The following is a 20,639-nucleotide window of genomic DNA, read 5'->3' as shown; positions in this document are numbered from 1 at the left end:
GTACAATGACATGTATCCACCATTAAAGTATCACAAGACTAGTTTCACTGCCCTAACAATCCTCTGCACAACACCTATTCAGCCCTCCCTCCTCCCTAACCCCTGGTATCCAGTCATCTTTTTTCTGTCTCCATGTATTTGCATTTTCCAGAATGTCATATAGATGGCAAAGATGGCTTTACTTTTTAAAATGTGAGGTAAGCAAAGCACTCAGAACAAACTAAGTTCTTTTCTGCAGAGGAAATTATGTGAAACATTATGAACAAGTGTCTGCAGCTCATCCTGCCCTGTAGATGGTGCCTTCCATTTTCAGTGGAGTCATATAACGAAATGGAGCTGGGACATCGGAGGCATGATGGCAGCTAGAACTTCACGGGTGCCCTTCAGACACGTTCCAGTGTCTTTTCTGACATTATCTATCCTGAGAAAACTGAGGTTGGAAAAGTCAATAACTTATTCAAGTTTTTCCAGCTAGGAAGAGTTAAATGACATTATGAACTTCAGAAATGAGCAGACTTGACTTTAAATATTGACTCTGCCACCAAGTGTATCATGTGGACAATGGCAACAGTTTCATGAAAAAAAATCTCAAATGCTGATCCTCTAGAGTTCATCACATAATTTTATTATATCATTATTCTGGAAAGTTCTCATATGATTACCTCATTCTTTCTACCTGCTTATGCTATTTCATAGTAGAGATGTATGTAGTTTATTTAAGCAACCCTCATATCCACTGATGGATTTTAGTTTTCTTTTTTATCCACTTGTATTTCATCATCATTGTGGTCATTATTGTGATTGTTTATGTAAACACTCTGTAGTAAAAATCCTTGTACATTTTTCATTGCTCATTTTTGGAGCATAAATTCCTAGAAATACTGAGTCAAAAAGTATGGGCATTTAAAACTGTTTATAGCCACTGCCAAATGCCACCCAAAAATATTGTACAAATTTATACTTCTGTCAAAAATTCATGAGATTGTTTTTGTTTTAATTTCTGATTGTTTGTTGCTAGTGTATAAAAATGTAATTGATTCTTTTATATTAACCTGCTATCCTCTGACCTTGCTAAATTCACTTATTAGATCTTATACTTTTTTCATAGATTTCCCAGTATTTTCTAGGTAGACAATCATACCATCTGCAAATAAAGACAATTTTATTTTTTCCTTTTATTAAAAAAAAAAAAAAAAGGTATGAGAGTTCCATTTCCCTAGGCTTCTAACATTGCTAGCCCATAAGTTCTGTAAAATTTTGGGGGGGAAAATTTCATTTTAATAATTTTTTCTGATGGTAGTCTCATTAGTATCTAAAGAATTTACATTCTATTCTGTACATAGAATTCTGAAAGTGATTTAGCTTTAGTTTTTTTTTATTAGGTGATAAATTTTGGGTTTTTTTAAATTAAAACAATTTTCATAGAGCAGTCTTAGATTCACAAAAAAATTGAACAGAAGGTACAGAGATTTCCCACATATCACCAGCCCCAACCTATTATTGGAGATAATAGACTCTCCAATTATCAAAATCCTGTGCTGGAGTGGTACATTTGTTACAAGTAACGAATCTACATTGACACATCATAATTACCCGAAGTCCATATTTTACATTATGGTTCACCTTTAGTATTGAACATTCTATGGTTTTGGACAAATGTTTAATGACATTTATCCACCATTATATCAAACAGAGTATTTTCACTGCCCTAAAAATCCTCTGTGCTCTGCTTAATCATCACTCTCCCCCAATACCAACCCTTGGGAACCACTGATATTTTTATTATATCCACAGTTTTGCCTTTTCCAGAATGTTATATAATTGGAATCACAGTGTATGTTGCCTTTTCAGATTGACTTCTTTCACTTAGTTATATACATTTAAGGTTCTTCTATGTCTTTTCATGGCTTAATAGCTCATTTCTTTTCAGTACTGAATAATATTCCATTGTCTGGAGGTACAGTTCATGAATCCATTCATCTACTGAAGAACATCATAGTTGCTTTTAAGTATTGGTAACTATGAGTAAAGCTGCTATAAACATCCATGTGTAGGTTTTTGTGTGGACATAAATTTTCAACTCCTTTGGGTAAATACTAAGGAGCATGATTGCTGAATCGTATGGTTAAGAGTAAGTTTAGTTTTGTTAAAAACTCCCAAACTGTTTCACACAGTGGCTGTAATCATTTTGCATTCCCATCAGCAATGTTTCACAGCTCATGTTGCTCTACATCTTCAACAGCATTTGGTGTTGTCAGTGTTCCATAGTTTAGAGATTCTAATTGGTGTACATGTGAAGCATGCTTATTTGCCATGTGTTTATCTTCTTTGATGATGTGTGTTATGGTCTTTGACTTATTTTTAATATGATTAGTTGTTTTCTTATTGTTGAGCTTTCAAAGTTCTTTGTGTATTTTATCTAACAGTCATTTATCAGCTGTGACTTCTGCAAATATTTTTTTCCAGTCTGTGACCTGTCTTCTCATTCTCTTGTCTTTTGCACAGCAGAGATTTTTATTTTAATGAAGTCTAGCTTATCAATTCTTTCATGGAATGTGTCTTTGGTGTTGTATCTAAAAAATCATCACCATACATCAGGTCATCTAGGTTTTCTCCTATGTTATCTTCTAGGAGTTTTATAGTTATGCAATTTACATTTAGGTCTCTGATGCACTTTGAGATTAATTTCAGTGAAGGGTATAAGGTCTGTGTCTAGATTTATTTATTTTTGCATGGGATGGTCCAGTTCTTCCAGCACCTTCTGTTAAAAAGATTATATTTGCTCCATTGTATTAGCTTTAGTTTTATATTTCAATTGGCTTAATGCTTACTAAGAGTCTTTTCATACCATGGCTTTTGAATTTCTGAACTCATCTTCATTCGTATTTTGGTTGACCAGATCATTTAGTGGTTTTTTTCAAGTGTTCTTGGGATGGAGATATAAATATATATAAATATATATAAATATAAAAAAAATATATATATATATATATATGGTCTTTATGTTGCCTTTATAAATGAACAAAACTTAGATGGGTATACAATTCTTAGGTTCCTGTTTTACTTTATCTCTCAGGACTATGTAGACATTGATTCACTATATCCTGGCACTGCATGTTGTAAAGAAATCTGAATCCAGCCTGACATTTGCTCCTTGTAGATGAGTCTGTTTTCTGCCTGGATGCCTATGGGATTCTTTCTTTTGCCTGATATTCAGAAACTTTCACAGAATGGATATATTGATTGCTCCATATGAATTTTCCATTTTTGTTTTGCAGATTTTCTTATCTTCCTTTAGAATATTTCAGAATAAATTCTTCTATTATATCTTTGAATATTTTTTTCTGATACATCTGTCTGCTTTCTACCTCAGGAAACACTTAGTATGTACATGAAGTACCTCTATTGTTTGTTGTTCGTATCTATTATCTTCCTCCTAATTGCTTTAAATTCCTTGGTCAGTTTCTCAAGCTTGCCTTCCACATCATCTATTGCTTTCTATAGTGCTTATTCTACGTCTCACTGCTTCCAAAATGGTTTTTCATTCTGTAATATTTTTTTACCTTCCATTTTTCCCCGAGTTCTGACAGTTCATAGTTCATATTCATTGTTTTAGCTGAAAACAACTTCTGTCACCTGGGTTATTATTCTTCCATGTATTTTTCATCTGCCTTTTTGCTGGTTCCTTTCTCACTTTTTCTCTGTAGTATATGTGTGTGTTCCTGCGTTGGGTCTTTGCTATTTATTAAGCACCTTTGAGTGGGGCACTTAGCTCCAAGTCTGCTGATAGTGTGGGAATGGGTGAAGGAGGGATCAAGACATAGGTATCTGGTGACTTCAGGTTGGACCTGTCTCAGAACTTCCTTACCAAATATGCTTCTTCCCATCAAGGTAAGTAGGTCACCGACAGATGGTCTACAGGTTGGATCCTTCCAGATGACAGTTTTTTGTTTGTTTTAAGGAGACCCTCTATTCCCCAAGCTTCACATTCCCCACAAGGGCACCTCCCCGGAAGTAACATTCCTGCCCACTTCCTGTCACTTGCCCGCCTTTTCCCAGAGGCAGGATAACTGCCTGGGTTAGTAAGCATGGGAGAAAGAGTGGCGCATACCCAGATAACCTCTTCTGGCCTGTCTTTTTCAGATTTGCCTTCCCTCAGAGACCTGCAATCCTAGACATGAGGGAAACTAACCAGCAGGATCTGTCCCGTGGAGGGAGGTCTGGAACTGGGCAGGTGAGTTTAATTCTGGGATGAACTATTAAAAAGCTCTTTGCCGCTACACATCTAAGCCATATCCTGTAATATGTCATATCTATAATAAAGTTGGTGTTATGTTCAACTATCATCTGTCTCTTACCTATCAATTGCTTCCAAACCTAGGAGAGTAAGAAAGGGGTATTCTTAATTAGTCCCTAAAGCCCTAACATACTGGTGAGTTGGCAGGAACCTTGAGAAGGGTAAAGGTGAGAATCTAGAGGCCAAACTAACACATGGAGACTGAGGCTTCTGGTGAGGCCAGGGCAGGCGCTGTTAAGTTTTAGGTCTCCAGTAAGTGTGAGCCAGGCAGGATTTTGACCTTGGCAAATCAAAGCAGCTTATTGCCTACAGAAGAATGGCTGTTGTTATAGATGTTTTAATAGGCCTTTGAGAGCATGAGTTTGTAAGACTGTTTTTTTACTATGTGCTTCAGTCTTACTGTGCAAAGAAAGTGAGAGAGAGAGTAGTTTGCTCTCAAAAACAAGGACATTGCACCACAGGAAGAGAGAGTTTTCTTCAGGCTAGACAAATGCAGAAAAGAAAAGGAGATGCACATCTATCTAAATATACTTAAAGAGGGGATTAGATTAGATCAGACTGGGAACTGGGAACGAAAGATATCTTTCAGAGACAGGAAGCAAGATTTCAGATGACTGACTGGCATCTAGGAATGCACCTCACCACCCCCAGAGGGAACCAGATGCAGGGACCTATTAAAAGTCATCCTCTTAGAACAGACTTAGGGTTGCCAAGGGGTGGAGGGGAGGGATGGATTGGGAGTTGGGGATTAGCAGATGCAAACTATTATATATAGGATGGATAAACAAGGTCCCACTGTATAGCACAGGGAACTATATTCAATATCCTGTGATAAACCATAATGGAAAACAATATGAAAAAGAATGTAAATATATGTATAACTGAATCACTTTGCTGTACAGTAGCAATTAACACAATACTGTAAATCAACTATACTTCAATAAAATAAATTTTTAAAAAATTTAAAAAGAGAGTCAATAGTCTTAACAAAAAAGGCATCCTCTTAAAGCTATGATACCATCTGAAATAAAAGCAACTGGGGAATACAGCAATTGTCCCACATCTGCCCCATTGTCATATGCTGGGGATGCGGAATGCAGGCCCTTTCTTTGTTTCTCTAGTTCACAGATCTTCAGGGTGGGGATGGAGGGGAGAAGACTTAAGGAGCTGCACCTGAGGAGCCTCATTTGCCCTGGCCCTGAGTAAGATGACAAGATCCTAAACGTGAAGCTGATGTCCCATGGGATGAGACTGTAGGGGTTTGGGAAGCAGTGAATGATTTTGTATGTGGAAATGATGTGAACTATAGCCGGAGGGCAGACTGTGCAGATCGTTTTTTTCCAAAGATGCCCACAACCATATCTCCTATTCCACAGGGAGACCTTGATGCTTCTATCCAGAAGTGGGTCTGAGGGCTTGATTCTCCTTCCATCTTGTCACTTGCTTGTAACCCATACAATCTGAGGTTGGGCCAGAAAAGGCATTGAGGTGTCTACCTTGTTTGATGGAACACTCATGTTTGAAAGCTGACCCACCGTGGACGATGTCCTGAGGCCACGCTGTGTGAGGAAACCAAGCCCCACAGCAAGGGCACGTGTAGGGGTCCAGTCAGCAGTCCTAGACGTTGAGACCTCCCAGCCCAGGAGCCAGACATATGATGATGCAGCCTCTCACCATCACCTCGCTACCCCCAGCCTTTGAATCTTCACAGCCGAGGCCTCAGACGTCGTGGAGCAGACAAGCTGTTTCCACTATGTCCTTTCCCATTTCTGGCCCGGAGAATCCTGAGTATCATCAGACGATTGTTGTTTTACTGTTTTACGCCACTATTTGTGGTGGTTTGTTACACAGTAACGGGAACAGGGAACCACCATGTAAAGACTGGCAGAGCTATACCAAAGCTTCTACACAATTCGGAGCTATTTGAGAGGAGAAGCCAGGAAGATTAGCATAGAATAGTTAAGGTGTTATTAGATGTCCTTCAAAGCAAAACAGTTATCGTGGATGTGGCGGTTTGCCTGTGTCCTGTTGGACAGGTCGAGAACAGACAGAGCTAGGACACCAAGGTCAGGGAAAGGAGGATGAGACGTACTGAAGGGGATCAGGCAAGAACATAATAGTGTGAGCCCAGGCCTGGCTTAGACTTTTGGTTTATTTGGAAAATGCTTTTCAAGTGAGATGATCCAACTCAGAGAGGTGAGAGTTGACGAGATCTGTTTGGACAACAGTTGCTTTTGGCAGATCCATAAACACTGAATTCATTTCCCTCACTGTGATAAGAAAAAAATCTATGTTGGAAAAATAAATGTCTGGCCCAGAAAACAAGGACCAAGTAAAAGGAAAAAAGTCCAACAAAAACACTAGCCTTATGTGGGGTAGAGAAGGAAAGAGAACAACTTTAAGAACTTTTTAAGCCATGAAACCATGAACAACTCAACTGAGCCTTCCTGAGAGAAGAGCACAAGAGGCAGGAAGACACTAGAAGCCCCTCCTACACTTCAGAAGATTCAGCAGGATGATCCACTCCACAAGGCCTGCAACAACCAAAGGCTGTGGGCAGACAATCTCTGGAGGGTCGGAAAGCAGGAGCAGGAACAACAGGATGAGCTTCCAATATTCCAAAACAGCTTCAGCTCAGAAATCCACGGAGACTGACCCTCAGGCTGAAACAAACATGGGAGTGAGGGAGAGGCTTCCTCAGGAGGCAGGAGTCACAGGCCTAAGCAGCTCTGCAGATGGAGACAGCAGCAGCAAATCCCTGAGGCACAGGATTAATAAGAGCCCACTCACAGGAGAGTGAGTGTAGACAGAGCAGAAATAGGCACTCAAGATGGAAATGGAATTCAGGAGTTTGCTTACTTGCATTCCTTCCTTCCTCCCTTCCTCCCTCCCTCCCTTCCCTCCCTCACTCCCCCCTCCTTCCCCCACCTCCTCCCTCCCTCTCTCCCTCCTTCCCCCTCCCTCCCTCCCTCCTTCCCTCCCTTCCTTCCTTCCTTTCTTCCTTCCTTCCTTCCTTCCTTCCTTCCTTCCTTCCTTCCTTCCTTCCTTCTCTCTCTCTCATACACACAAACACACACACACACACACACACACACACTGACTAGGAAGGAAAGGTGCCACAAATAAAATCTGGAGCCTAGGATGTCATTGCTGCAAATTTCTAAACTCTGCAAGTAGGCAGGGAATATTTTAAATGTCGCTCCCTGAAAAAGGATGCGGTGGGTTTACCAGATACAAAAATCTTGGTATCATTATTAACCTCCTGTTGTGAGGTCTGTGCCAGCAGAGCCAAGTCTGCTGGTTCATACCAAACCACATCTTAGAGAGGCAGAAACCAAGAAGACTCCATCTGTCAGTCACCCTTTCCTCTGACATCCTCTGCTATGATCCTTGTAAGTAGTAATGAGGGCCTGGCTCATAAGTGCTGAGTTCTGGGAACATAAATTTGCCTCTATTAAGTGATCTAGCTCTGGGATAATATTATGTGGTTCTGTCAAACTTTTTGGACTCTTCAAAAAGTGTGGCAGGAAATTAAGAAAATACTCAGAGGCCAGAAACGAAGTGAAAGCCCAAATCCAGAAAGGCGAGTTGAAGCCGGAATCCAACTTAAGGATACCTGTCCAATAAAGACAAAAGCTCTAGCCTTGGATTTTAATAGCCACGTGATCAGGTATGGCATAAGGGACAAAAGTTAGATCCATGCAAGATGAGATCAGAGATTCCCCTCATAAAGGTAAATCCTTTGGTGAAAGTTTGAATCAAAACAAAACAAATGATAAAATAAACAAAAACTCACTACCTCAAAGGAGACAGCATGAAAACTTGCATGTTTCAGCCTTGGTTTTGGGTGGAGAGAAAAACATCCCCTATGGGAAGCTGGAATGGTACTGTGGCCTTCATGTGGGAATGAAGTCTAAATTCTCACAATAATAATAATAATAATAATAGTCCTCAAGCAAAGAATTTTTAAAGTGCTCACAAGTTGGTAATGGCTTCAGGGACCCGATGAAAATAAATGCAAATCTTCCGTGGAAAAATGTACTTACAATCTATTCCTCAAAGAATTCCCTCAAAGAAAGTTCCATTGATCATGAGTTCACAATAAAAAATTATGAAACACACAAAACATGAAGAAGGAAACCACTTTGAGAGAGGCAGAGAAAATAATAAACAGCAGAATCAGACATTCAAAAGTTGCAGATGTTGAGAATGTCAGCTACAGAATATAAACTGAGTATATTCAATATACAGGAATAAAGGAAGGTAAAGAAAATATAAGTAAAGATCAAGGCACTATAAATGAAAAATACATTAGTTGAAATTGAAAACTCAATACAAGGCACCCCTACTCCTCCTAGCCAGGGTGTTATCAGTGAAGGCCTGGTGGGGACCCTGAACTCCCAGTCCTGCCCAGCAGTGATGAAGTACCCCTCTTCCTCAGGGGGTCAACAGACTCCAAGTGGGAAACCTGAATTTCCATTCCCATCTTACAATAACAAAGCAGCACCCCCCTCCTCCCACCAGCACCATGTCAGAGAAGGCCTGCTCAAACAGAAATTTTAAATAAGATCCACAGTCTCGTAATACCCCAAATGTCCAAGATTCGTTTGAAAAATCTTTCATCATACCAAAAACCAGGGAAAGCTCAACTTAAGTGAGAAAGGTCACCAGTGCTGAGATGACACAGATGTTAGAATTATCTGATGAGGACTTTAAAGTAGCCATTATAAAAATACTTCCACAAGCAATTGCAAACACAATTGAAAGAAATCAAAAAATAGAAAGTCTCAGCAAAGAAATACAAGATATAAAGAAGAATCAAATGGAAATTTTAAGACTGAAAAATACAATAACCAAAATTTTAAAATTCAATGAGGAATTCCCTGGCAGTCCAGTGGTTAGGACTCCATGCTCTCACTGCCGAGGGCATGGGTTCGATCCCTGGTCAGGAAGCTAAAATCCCACATGCCGCGCAACATGACCAAAAAAACCTCCATGAATAGGCTCAACAGCAGAGTGGAGAAGATAGAGAAAAAAATCAGTGAACTTGAAGATAGAATAACAGAAAGTTCCCTATCTGAGCAACAGAGAGAAAATAGGTGGGAAAATGAACAGGAGCTTCCAGGTCCTTGAACACATCAGGATGCTGGGATGGTGGTGCACTCAGAGAGGGCATGGGAGCTCCACACCCCTTAAATGTAAATGGTCTAAATATACCAATTAAAAGGCATAAGATTGGCAGAGAGACTAAAAAAATACACCCAACTACCTTCATACCATGGAATAGTCACCAGTAAAAAGAAACCAACTACTGATACACAGAACAACTGGGATGGATCTTAAGGGCAATATACTGAAAGGAAAAAGCCAATTTCAAAGGTCACATATGTATGATTCCATTTATATAGCATTCCTGAAATTAGAAGATTATAAATATGGAAAGAGTGGTTTTGAGGGCATAGAGATGGGGAGTGAGGATATGGAATGATGGGTATGATTATAAAAGGGTAACATGGGGGATAAATTTGTGGTGATGTAATCATTCTGCACCTTGATTTTGGTAGTGGTTACACAAATCTACACATGTGGTAAAATGCCATAGAACTATATACACACATTGCAGCAATATCAATTTCTGAATAAGTGCAGGTACATCTAAAGAACTACCTAGACTACCTAGAATGCAACACAGAACAACAAAAAGTAGAAAATATGAAAAACAGTTTACAAAACATGGAGGACAGAGTGAGAAGATCTAAAATTATCTAATTAGTGTTACAGAAGGAGAAATGGGGCAGAGGCAAAACTAGAAAAGATCATATCTGAAAATCTTCCAGAATTTATAAAAGCTATAAATGCTTAGATTTGGGGAACGTGACAATTCTCAGGGGGGATAAATAAAAAGAAATTCACATCTGGAAATATTGTAGCAAAACTGAAGAACACCAAAGACAAAGAGAAGATCTTTAAAAGGCGGTGAACTTATCCAACCTTGGATGTCCTGAAGGAATGACATCTATTCCAGTGGAAAACAATCCAGACTAAAACTACTGAAAAGATCATGACTCTACCAGGCCTGAGATTGAACTCAGACTGTGCCCAAACTGAGGAAGATTTGGTGTTTTGTGATTTTGTTTTGATTTATCTTTGATCTGGACTTTAAGTTAATAATCAGGGGCTTTGATTTATTCAGATAGAAAGTCATAAGGTCAAATATTTAATTTTGAATTTTAATTTTTCCCTTATAATTTGATATTAACAGGGGATTCATGTTATTTAAATTTGGGGCATTTTTATGTTACTGATATTGAATTATTAGACTATCTTGATGCTATCATTTCATGTCACTATGTAATCTCTAATGAGCAATAATGAACATTTTTGGGGACCTCAAGAGTTCATTTAACTAATAGTTTCTGTTCTAATCCATTTTAGTCATTGAGGGGATGGGTATCAAAATTGCTTAACAAACACTGGTCACAAGGAAAATACCCAAAGGAAACAGTGGTTATTGTAGGGGATGCAGGCCTTGTGAATACTGACAGCAATACTATCCTGATAACTGTCTATCTAGCTCTTCAAGGGGAGCCCCCAGTGAAGAACACATAAAGCTGGAGAGTATTGGGAGGAGATCATTCCTCTGGTCTTGTGTTTCCATGAGGGGACCACCACGTAGGCTCTTACTGACCCCTTCATTCCCTCTCCAACCTCCATGTGAGAAGTCACTCCTGGGGTGGGAAGGTCTCCTCTCATGGGTGGGCTTAGTAAAAGGAATAAGCTTGGCTCAGCCCCTCCCGTGCTTTACACTTTGAACTACCTGTCCTCAGAGTGTCCATTCTCTCTGCTCCTGGGTCCAACCCTGTGCCCCCCGTTGTTGAGCTTGGCCCCAAAGAAGATGGGTATGTTTACTGCTGAGATAAGTATAATATTAGGAAGCATTTTGGGACATCCAAGGTCTATCTTCCAATTCAGTTTTTTCAAAAACAGAGCTACAATTTTAATCACCATCTGACTATCTTTGATCCCTTAGTTCTCAGTTAGCTCTAGACTCATGAGTAGACATTACTTATTGGCCCCATAAAGTCCCAACAATGTCATCAATCAACTCTGGTCAGGAGCTATAGATCTGGTTACCGGCTCCCCTATTTTCTCTCCTGCAAAATCTCATGGTGGTTTCTTCAGGTTAAGAATTCGACAGAAAACAGGTGGTCTGTCCAGGCAGTTCCTCCTTCAACCTGACTTCCTCGTTGCTCTCCTATAAGAAGCCAACCTCTAGTTCTCACTGGCCTGCGTCAAGGATCATCTTTTTTTTTTCCAATGTCTATTGGGCTGATACATTTATAGTGTTGTCAAGGCAGATAAAGAACAAGACCACAGATATAGTTCATCGAAAATCACTTCCCTCAAAATTCTCTCAAGACACCTTCTCAGATGTAGACAATAAATAGCAGGACACAGATGTTGGAAGACATTCTTCTAGGAAAAAGGAGTCTCTAGATATCATTGCCTCTTATAAAAAATGATGACAAAACTAGTCTATGTCATAACCATCAGAGGGAGTTATACACAATGTTTTATATAAATCTCAATGACTACTGTCTCCACAAAAGAGCAAGAAGGAGGCAAAAAATAACAAATATATTCTTTATATCTTGTAAGCATCTGACCAAAAGAAAAAAATAATAATAAGCTTACTTTTACCCCACTTTCTTGGAAAATTAAGCCTCTCAGTAAGGAAAATAGGAATATCTAACCAGGCAGAACTGCAGGAGAACGTTTAAAAGGCAAACCATCTTATGGCAGAAAAGAGGTGTGGAAATGCAAAGTCTTGGTTCTAACATCAATTTTGGGTTAACTATAAAACACTTCAGGGGCTTCCCTGGTGGCGCAGTGGTTGAGAATCTGCATGCTAGTGCAGGGTACACAGGTTGGAGCCCTGGTCTGGGAAGATCCCACATGCCGCGGAGCGGCTGGGCCCGTGAGCCACAACTACTGAGTCTGCGCGTCTGGAGCCTGTGCTCCGCAACAAAAGAGGCCACGATAGTGAGAGGCCCGCGCACCGCGATGAAGAGTGGCCCCCGCTCTCAGCAACTAGAGAAAGCCCTCGCACAGAAACGAAGACCCAACACAGCCAAAAATAAATAAATAATTAATTAATTAATTTTTAAAAAATCTAAATGTTGAAAACATCAAGATTTGTCAAAATTATTTTAAAAAAAAACACTTCATGTCTCGGTTTCTTCATTCGTAACTGGTAAATATGTGACTTGGAAATACGAGCTACATTTGCATTATTTTAATGAGTGATATGTTGACATGTTAATACCATTACAACAGTTTAAAATATATAATCTTTAACAGTTGAAAAATATAAGTAATGCCCTTCTACAAAGTGCTATCTTGAGCGCTGAAGATGAGGAATGCAACATTTACGAGAGCCCTTTGAAAAATAATGCATCGTGAAGGTATTATTATTTATCAAAAGAAAAGCATGGAGATTCCTTAAAATAGGTGTAATGATACCTGAGGTGAGGCTCATAATGATCAAGTGTCTTCTCCAGGGTCAGACCCAGTGAAAGAGGGAAGAAGCTCCAGAACCTGTATTTTCCTGTTACAGTTCCTGCTCCTGCTGGGTCACACCACTAAAGATGCCACTAACCTGTCATCAGGAAGACATGTGCTTTGTGAGGTTTTCCAGGAATGGCGACGGATCTGTATGGACCATACCTATGACCAACAGCAAACCGTTGTGTGTGTTGGCCCGGGATGAGGTCAGCTGCCGGTCCGTGGATGTGGAGTAGGCAAGGACCTGTCCACAGAGGGATCTTACTAACATTTCCTTTTTTCTTGTCCCTTCAGCCCTTGGATAATCACTACCAACCACCACCACCAAGTGCCACGTTGAGCAGTTTATACACGCTATATCCTTTCATCCTCACAACACCCTTAGGAGATAGATAATTCCCCGCTTTACAGATAAAGAAACTGAGGTTTAGTAAGTTGAAGTAACTTTCTGGAGGTCATTTAGCTACTGGAATTAGGATCAATTGGTGGTGTATTAATTTGCACTTTTTGACATGCAATTTTGTGATTATTTCCAAATAAGTTTTCACTGTCCCTGATTTTTTTTTTCTTTCTTTGGTCAAGCAGAGTAGGTTTTATAATTAAACCTTCTAAGTCTTTGTCCTCTTCCATTAACTCGCTGCATGATTGTGGTCCTGACACTGTTTCTGTTTTCTTATCTGAAAAAGTAGAAATAGCAAGTATTCTTTCTCGCTAATCATTTCACAAAACATATAATGCTCCAAACGTATGTGATATGCTGCTGTGATTATTCTCCCTAGACTTTCACAGCACCTGACAACTCACAGATGTCAAGAAAGACTTGGTTTTCATTAAGATTTAACTCAGGTGTCAGACAGAGTGGCCTCTGCATATTAGAAAAATATGGCTGAGAACAGGGAGCTGGTTTCTTTATCTTCCTTTTTTTTCTTCGGTTGAATTTATTTCACAAACATGAAACAGGGACTTCCCTGGTGGCGCAGTGGTTAAGAATCCGCCTGCCAATGCAGGGGACACAGGTTCGATCCCTGGTCCAGGAAAATCCCACATGGCACGGAACAACTAAGCCCGTGCGCCACAACTACTGAGCCTGCGCTCTAAGCCCGCGTGCCACAACTACTGAAGCCCGTGCGCCTAGAGCCCATGCTCCGCAACAAGAGAAGCCACCACAGTGAGAAGCCCGCGCACCGCAACAAATAATAGCCCCCACTCACTGCAACTAGAGAAAGCCTGCACGCAGCAATGAAGACCCAAAGCAGCCAGAAAAAAATAATAATTTTTTTTTTTTTTTTTAAAAACCATGGAACGGCACCTATTTTTCAGTCTTCCTTTAATCTTTCTTACTCGGTCCCTATAACTGACCCAGAACCCGGTCCCTGGGCAGCAAGAGAGGTGAGGGGGTACGCAAGCTGGCCTGAACGTACAGAAAGAGACATAAGAGCACCTGTTCTGGAATAGATGCTGTGATCTGTGGTGGGTGGGTGTATACTTACCACTGAGTGCTCCTGTGGAAGTGAACTGTTCAAAACGCTTGGAAAACAACAGTGAGTGTCAGATATGGACAAACAAGAAAGTAACAGCTTCTGGGAATTAAGCATCATGCTTCCTAAAACTGTTTAATAATTATTGCAAACACCCAATCATTCCAATCCTGCCTCTGAAGTAGAAAGAGTACTCAGGGAACCAATATCTAGAAAGCCTTCTTCCCCTTTCTGGTTTGAAAAGTCGCCTTCACTTGTGAAGTTTCTTATCTCTAACTTACTCCGTGACTTGCTGCCGGGACAGAGGCAGACAGTTCCGCCCCCCCGCCCCACCCCCCAGCCCACCTTGCTCCTCCTAAACCCTCGGAGCCCTGCCTACTTTGCTTGTCTCTGGATAAAATTTGCTCTAAAAGGAAAGCGAGTTACTTTCAGTGTCTACAGGACTGTCCGTGTAAAATGTTCCCATTAGGCTATAGCACTGAGTCAACGAGAAGCTTGCGAGAGCAGCTAATCAGAAGCCTGTTAAAAGCCTCCCCGGCAACAAACTTTGCTGATTACTGAGCTGACACTGCCTCTAGCAGGTTGGCTGGGGAAATGTAATGCCAGAAAGGTGGTGAGAGAGAGAGAAAGAGAGAGACAGGGAGAGAGAGGGAAAGAAAACAGTTTGGAAACCAAACAAAATTAATGTAAATAAATACACAGGAAAGGTATTTTGTTAAAAAAATTTTTTAAATACAAACAGATATTTTAGATCTAAATTGTTGTACATGGCAAGCCTATCCAGGACAGAGCTGCACGAAATTACCTTTGGTTTAAAATAAAAGCCAATGTACAGCACAGTATTTGTTCAAATGCAAGTCAAGGGCAAAGAGAATTCTGTCCATTAAATTTTAAAGAAAACTCAAGCCTGAAAAATAATCAAAAAGAAAATGCAAACATAAAAGATAATGTGAAAGTCAAGGTAAATCTAATAAAGTAAACAAGGAGTAGGAAAAATGCAAACAAAGCAAGTTTCGTCCCTGAATCTAGAGAAAGAAGGTAGTGGGTGCCCCGTATTTCCTAGGATCTGAATCGACATGTTGTTTTCACCCCTCTTCCTCTTCCCCAAACACATTTATAACGCTCTTCCCCCGAATACACTCACACATATAGCCATCCAAATTTTGGACTTTAAACCTCTTTTGTTTGCTTTTTTCTTTCGTGCTCGCAATTTCTACTTTTTTCATTTTGCTTTTTACTTTAGCCAAATCTGCTCCACCATCGCCTTTTCCTGTCGGAGATGGACACCCACTGGCTAGCTACTGATCTAAGGCTTCCAGACTCCCTGTCTCAACTAAATCTTCCAGACATTCTTTTCTCCCAGGTGATTTTTTAAATTTCTGCCCCCCTCTGTCTGATTCTCCAACTTATCTCACTCCATGAGTCCCAGAGAGGTTTAAAGTCTTTACAGTATATACAGTCTGTTTTGCTAATATTTAAAATAAATTAGTGGTCTTATTTCTTACTCTTCTGTGATCTCAGACATAAAATATAACTCGTATCAATTCCTACACCAGACAAAGCAAAACATGTAAAAGACCCACAGAACCGGGAGAGACTGAAGGCTTGTTAAGTAAAAAATTCTATTTGGCCACAGATCCCACCAAAAAAAGTGATGGATTATTTGATCCTGATCACTAAATCAGGAGGTACCACAGTTCTTTAGTTTTTAGGTACTTCAAAATGCTTCGAGCTAAAATTTAGATATATAGAAAATCTTTATCCTAAATTTGGGTTGAATCTTTTGAAATCAAGAATCATTTTTTCTTCATATTTTACACCTCCTGGTTTAAAGCAATATGTATGGATTAATCACATTTTTTCTTACACTGGGAGATAATTGGGTTAATGTCAATAAATAAGATGTATCTATGCCAAATATTTACTCCTTAAGCTTATTTAGGTGATGGGAAGGATATCAAAATGTGTATTTTAGTGAAAGCGATAAATACATAGCTCGAGACATAAATGCTAAGAAGCTAAGCAGCTATCCTAAAATCACTTGGAGGGTTTAAATACTCTAAAATTTCTAATAGAAGAATTCAGCAATACCAAAAGCTGCCAAAATAATAATTTTAACATAAGAACATGGACCTTAAAGCATTAGCTATATGTGTGTATAGTACCTAAAATAATAATTTAAACATAGAACATAAATCTTAAAGCATTATCTATATGTGTATATAGTACCTATCATTTTAATTATTTAAAGTAGAATACTATACAGCATCAAACACTTCAGGAGAAGATAGATAATCTGGAATTAAGACAGTAGAATCCCATATGGTCAGGGTGAAATATTTGTCTTTAAGACTCTTGTTATCTGAGCATAGACATAAACATTGGAAAGCACTGCTTCCCAAACAAGGGCTGAACTAACATCTACCTGATAATAATTCAATTTATAAAAAAAAGAACTATGGCTGTCTACCAATTTTTGCATTGGTCAAAGAGTCAAACTCTTTGCCTAAATTGCTTTTGCTATACGCAGGTAAATATCATATGTCTAGAGTAAAGACAAAATTAGAACTAAAAACACAAGTTTAGTAATGGTGACACTACCATTGTCAATACTAACCATGGGTTTGATCAGCTTCCTTGCCTTAAACTTATACTTAGCAGTAAATATTTTTTTTCCTGTATCAAATATGTGAATTTTATGATCTGGAACCTCAAGGAGTAATTTTTGCATGATGACTAATGTAAACAAGGCATAAAATCTCAAGTTAACTAATTATTGTCTTTTACGAAAGATGAGGTCCTAACTGATTCATTAAATCAAATAAAGATACAGACTCTAGTTTCTTGTCTGTTCCCTTTTATACTTAACACATACTGTAGGGATTCTCATAACATACATTCTACCAACAGGAGAACTTAGACCAAGATAGAATAAAGGACTGCTCCCAGCTGAGAAAGTTTACAATGGCAGGAAAGACAGGAGGAATGCAATAAAAGATGCAAACTCTTACTCTGAGGTCCCTGGGCTGAGTTATATGATGCCCTGACTAGTGAGAGAAAACTTTTCAGCATCAAATAAGAAAAATCTTTAAATTTCTTAAAATCCAGATGAGCAATTAGAATTCAGTGATACTGGGTGATCACATAATTCAAAGGCTTGCATTGTGGCTTCTTTAAAAAACAATAACTAGTCTATACCAAGTGCCTATTGAGTGCTAGACACTTAGATTCCCACTGAGTCCTTATTGACTCCACATTACAGGTGGGTAAACAGCCAGGTGAAGTAATTTGACAGCTGCCCTGTAGGAGAACCATGATTTGGACCTGGTCTGTTCATGCTACACGACTCCTTAAAAAGCACTGGGAATTGCTCTTCTGCAAGAAGCTTTTAACATATATTTTTAAAATTCCTTTTGTGGCACTGAAGAAACATGGTTCCATCTAATAATTTATCTTTTGGATTTGTTTTTTTTCGATTTATTGTTCTCTTCCAAGATTTAACCCAGTCTTTTGACCGATGACCCAATGAGTTTTGTACCCACTCTTAAGTCCCTCCTAAAGATTCACATGTAAATAAGCTTTCCTTTTTCTCAAACAGGACAGATGTCTACAATAAATAAATACAAATATTTCCATTCAGAAAAAAGAGCTAAGTTTACTAGATCATCTGCTTTATTTTCTCTCTCCCTTTTACATCACACTCCTTGAATATATTCCCAAGAGTTGATCTGCCTAACCAATTGTTTGCTCCTTTGCTCCATGGGAGCTGGCTATGTACCCCAGTATTTTTTGAACATATTTTTAGGAGACATTAAAATATTATTTTTAAACTCAAACATAGTCGTGTCATGTCTGGGTAAACAAAAATGAGTCACTAATTAAAGCAGACTGCTTTCAATGGCACCTCCACTTTCAAAGTGCTCCCTCTATGGCCGCAGTTTAGTGCCTTTCACCCTGTCTACCTGTCTGCATATTTTCTAATTCCCTGTGACTAAAAAAGACCCCCATGTGGCCAGCTGCCACCCAGCTCATAAGGAACTTTGGACTGAAAGCGACTCTTTGGAGAAAGACCTTTAGTAAAGTCCGGGGGACGAGAGGGCGATCAAATGAATGGGGCCTCTGTCCATAGCACCCCCAGGGGCCCCCTAAGATAGCACCTGCCAGGACTCTGACCCAACTACAACATCTGCGGAGCCGTTTACCTGTTTCAGCGTCTCCCTGGGGCCCTGGGGCCGCGCAGTAACAGCAGTCCAAGAAGATGACATAGTTAAGAACATTGAAGAGCAGCCCTATGACTCCAGCGCTGAGGACCAGCAGTGGAGCCTCTGTCTTCTGGGGGTCAATATACCTTTTGATGGCTTCAACCAGGATGCCGAACATCAGGGCCACGGCAAAAATGGAGTTGCCAAATGCTCCCACGACATCTGCCCGAAGAAAGCCAAACGTGCTCTTCCGGTGCTGTTTTATGCTGCTGGCCCTTACGCCAAAAAGACCGATGATCATGGAGATTAAGTGGGAAAGGACGGCGAAAGCATCGGAGGCCAACGAGAGGGAGTTGCCTATGTGGGAGATCACCAGCTCCATCACGAAAAGGAGGACACTCACAAGGCACATGAGGATTAAACGGAAGCTTCTCCCTGAGTATCGCCCCATGGCGCCCTGCTCTCCACGGCCCCTCTCCCTTTCCTGGGAAGGCTGAGCTCTTAGGGGAGCAGCTACAGATGTAGTGATTACAGTTCCTGGATAACTCTCCCCTTCAGCCTTTACAGCGCCTGTCATATTTGGAAATCACCTTTTACGGGCTGCTATAAAGCCATAAAACAGTTTAAAGGGCAATTAAGCAAGACATGTCACGTGAGTGGGGACTTACAGTCGAAGACACTGACTTCCAGATATAACTTGAGGGCTTTCTTTTGTTTATTTGTTTTTGGTGTATCGTTACAGAAGTTAAGACCCTCTGTGTCTGAAACACGCAAAAACTCACACATAGCTGTGGCCTTCTCAGATTCCACGCTCCAAGTTTGCAATAACTGCTCCGGTATTTGACGTAAACAATCTTGTTGACCTGCTGTGTAAATGGTTTTGAATTCTGTTTACTGCATGGAACAGGGAATATTCTAGGGTCACTAATCCAGACATTAGAGCTACAGTAAGTGAAAGACAAAGAAGAAGCTAGGGTGATTTTTTTTCTATTGCCTTGCCCACTGATCTGGAATGAACGAGCACCCTACTTCCAAACATTCTCCATAAATAAGACAAGAAAAACATTCCTCATGTTCAGGAAAGATATAATACCTTTAAACTGGAGGACCTAAAGACATAACCCCAGTTAGTTTCAGGAAGAAGGCCAAATTCTAATTACTTGATTTAACTGATGCAAGGAAATTTTTTTGTTTTTAATCTTATCATCTGTCACTTATAACCCTTAAAGGTTTACCAGTTCCCGAACATCTAAAACAGTAGCAGCCTCTATTGTTTTGAGTAGATGCCTACAGTCAATCCTTTAAATAAATATAGTGAAATTACTATACCCAATATTTTCTGAATTTGAAGTCTGACTATGATGGTTAATTTTTTTAAAGGTTTTTTTTTAATTATGTGTAACACAGACAAAATTATTTAAGTCAATAAATTTTTAAGGAATTTCACATGTTCTGATTCTTTCCACTGCCAATCACCTTAGTTCCTCCAAACTCATAATCTTCAAGATAAAATAGCCCTTTCAAAAAGAAGTTATCATGTGAGTCAGCCCACAATTCTTTTAGTTAGGCTTCTTTGATCTCCAATGAAATATGGACACACTTCAAAATTCCCCACCTGTAATCTTTGGGATCCAATTTACTCAAGCGATCTACTTTAGGACCATGTTTAGGGTCAGGAGATGGATCTGCCTGATTCTGAATTTGACACCCTCTAAAAATGTATTAGGTTCAAATCATATTCACTCCTAAGCCATCACACCCTAGAACAGTACAGATCATTGGGATATGCCAATACCTAAGATAAAAAGTTTGACTGTTAGGTTTTTCATAGTTTACTTGGCAGCTCTGTCTTGTAGTTCTTTCCCACAGACCTAACAGGTAGTTAGTTCTATGAGTAAAGGAAACCACACAGTTAATCTATGAGGCATTTCCAACGATGTAGGTTTACAGAAAAATCCCTGATGGTTAATTTTATATGTCAAATTCACTGAGCTTCCAGGTGCCCAGACATTTGGTCAAACATTATTGTGAGTGTGTCTGTGAGGGTGTTTTTGGATGAGATTAACATTTGAGTCAGTAGACTGAGTAAAACAGATT

General features: G+C 39.6%; 1 protein-coding gene across 1 annotated transcript in view; it reads right to left on the bottom strand.

The window, feature by feature from the left end:
- The window catches only part of SLC30A10 (solute carrier family 30 member 10), a 46,806-nt gene extending 27,813 nt beyond the window's left edge, over nt 1–18,993 (bottom strand). The window contains exon 1 of the mRNA XM_059905678.1: nt 18,543–18,993. Within this exon, the coding sequence (XP_059761661.1) occupies nt 18,543–18,993 (451 nt within the window). The remainder of the gene's footprint in view (nt 1–18,542) is intronic.
- Nucleotides 18,994–20,639: the final 1,646 nt, after the last annotated feature.

Source organism: Balaenoptera ricei, chromosome 1 (genome assembly GCF_028023285.1).
Source record: "Balaenoptera ricei isolate mBalRic1 chromosome 1, mBalRic1.hap2, whole genome shotgun sequence".
Taxonomy (NCBI): domain Eukaryota; kingdom Metazoa; phylum Chordata; class Mammalia; order Artiodactyla; family Balaenopteridae; genus Balaenoptera; species Balaenoptera ricei.
This window is presented reverse-complemented; position numbering and strand designations above follow the sequence as displayed.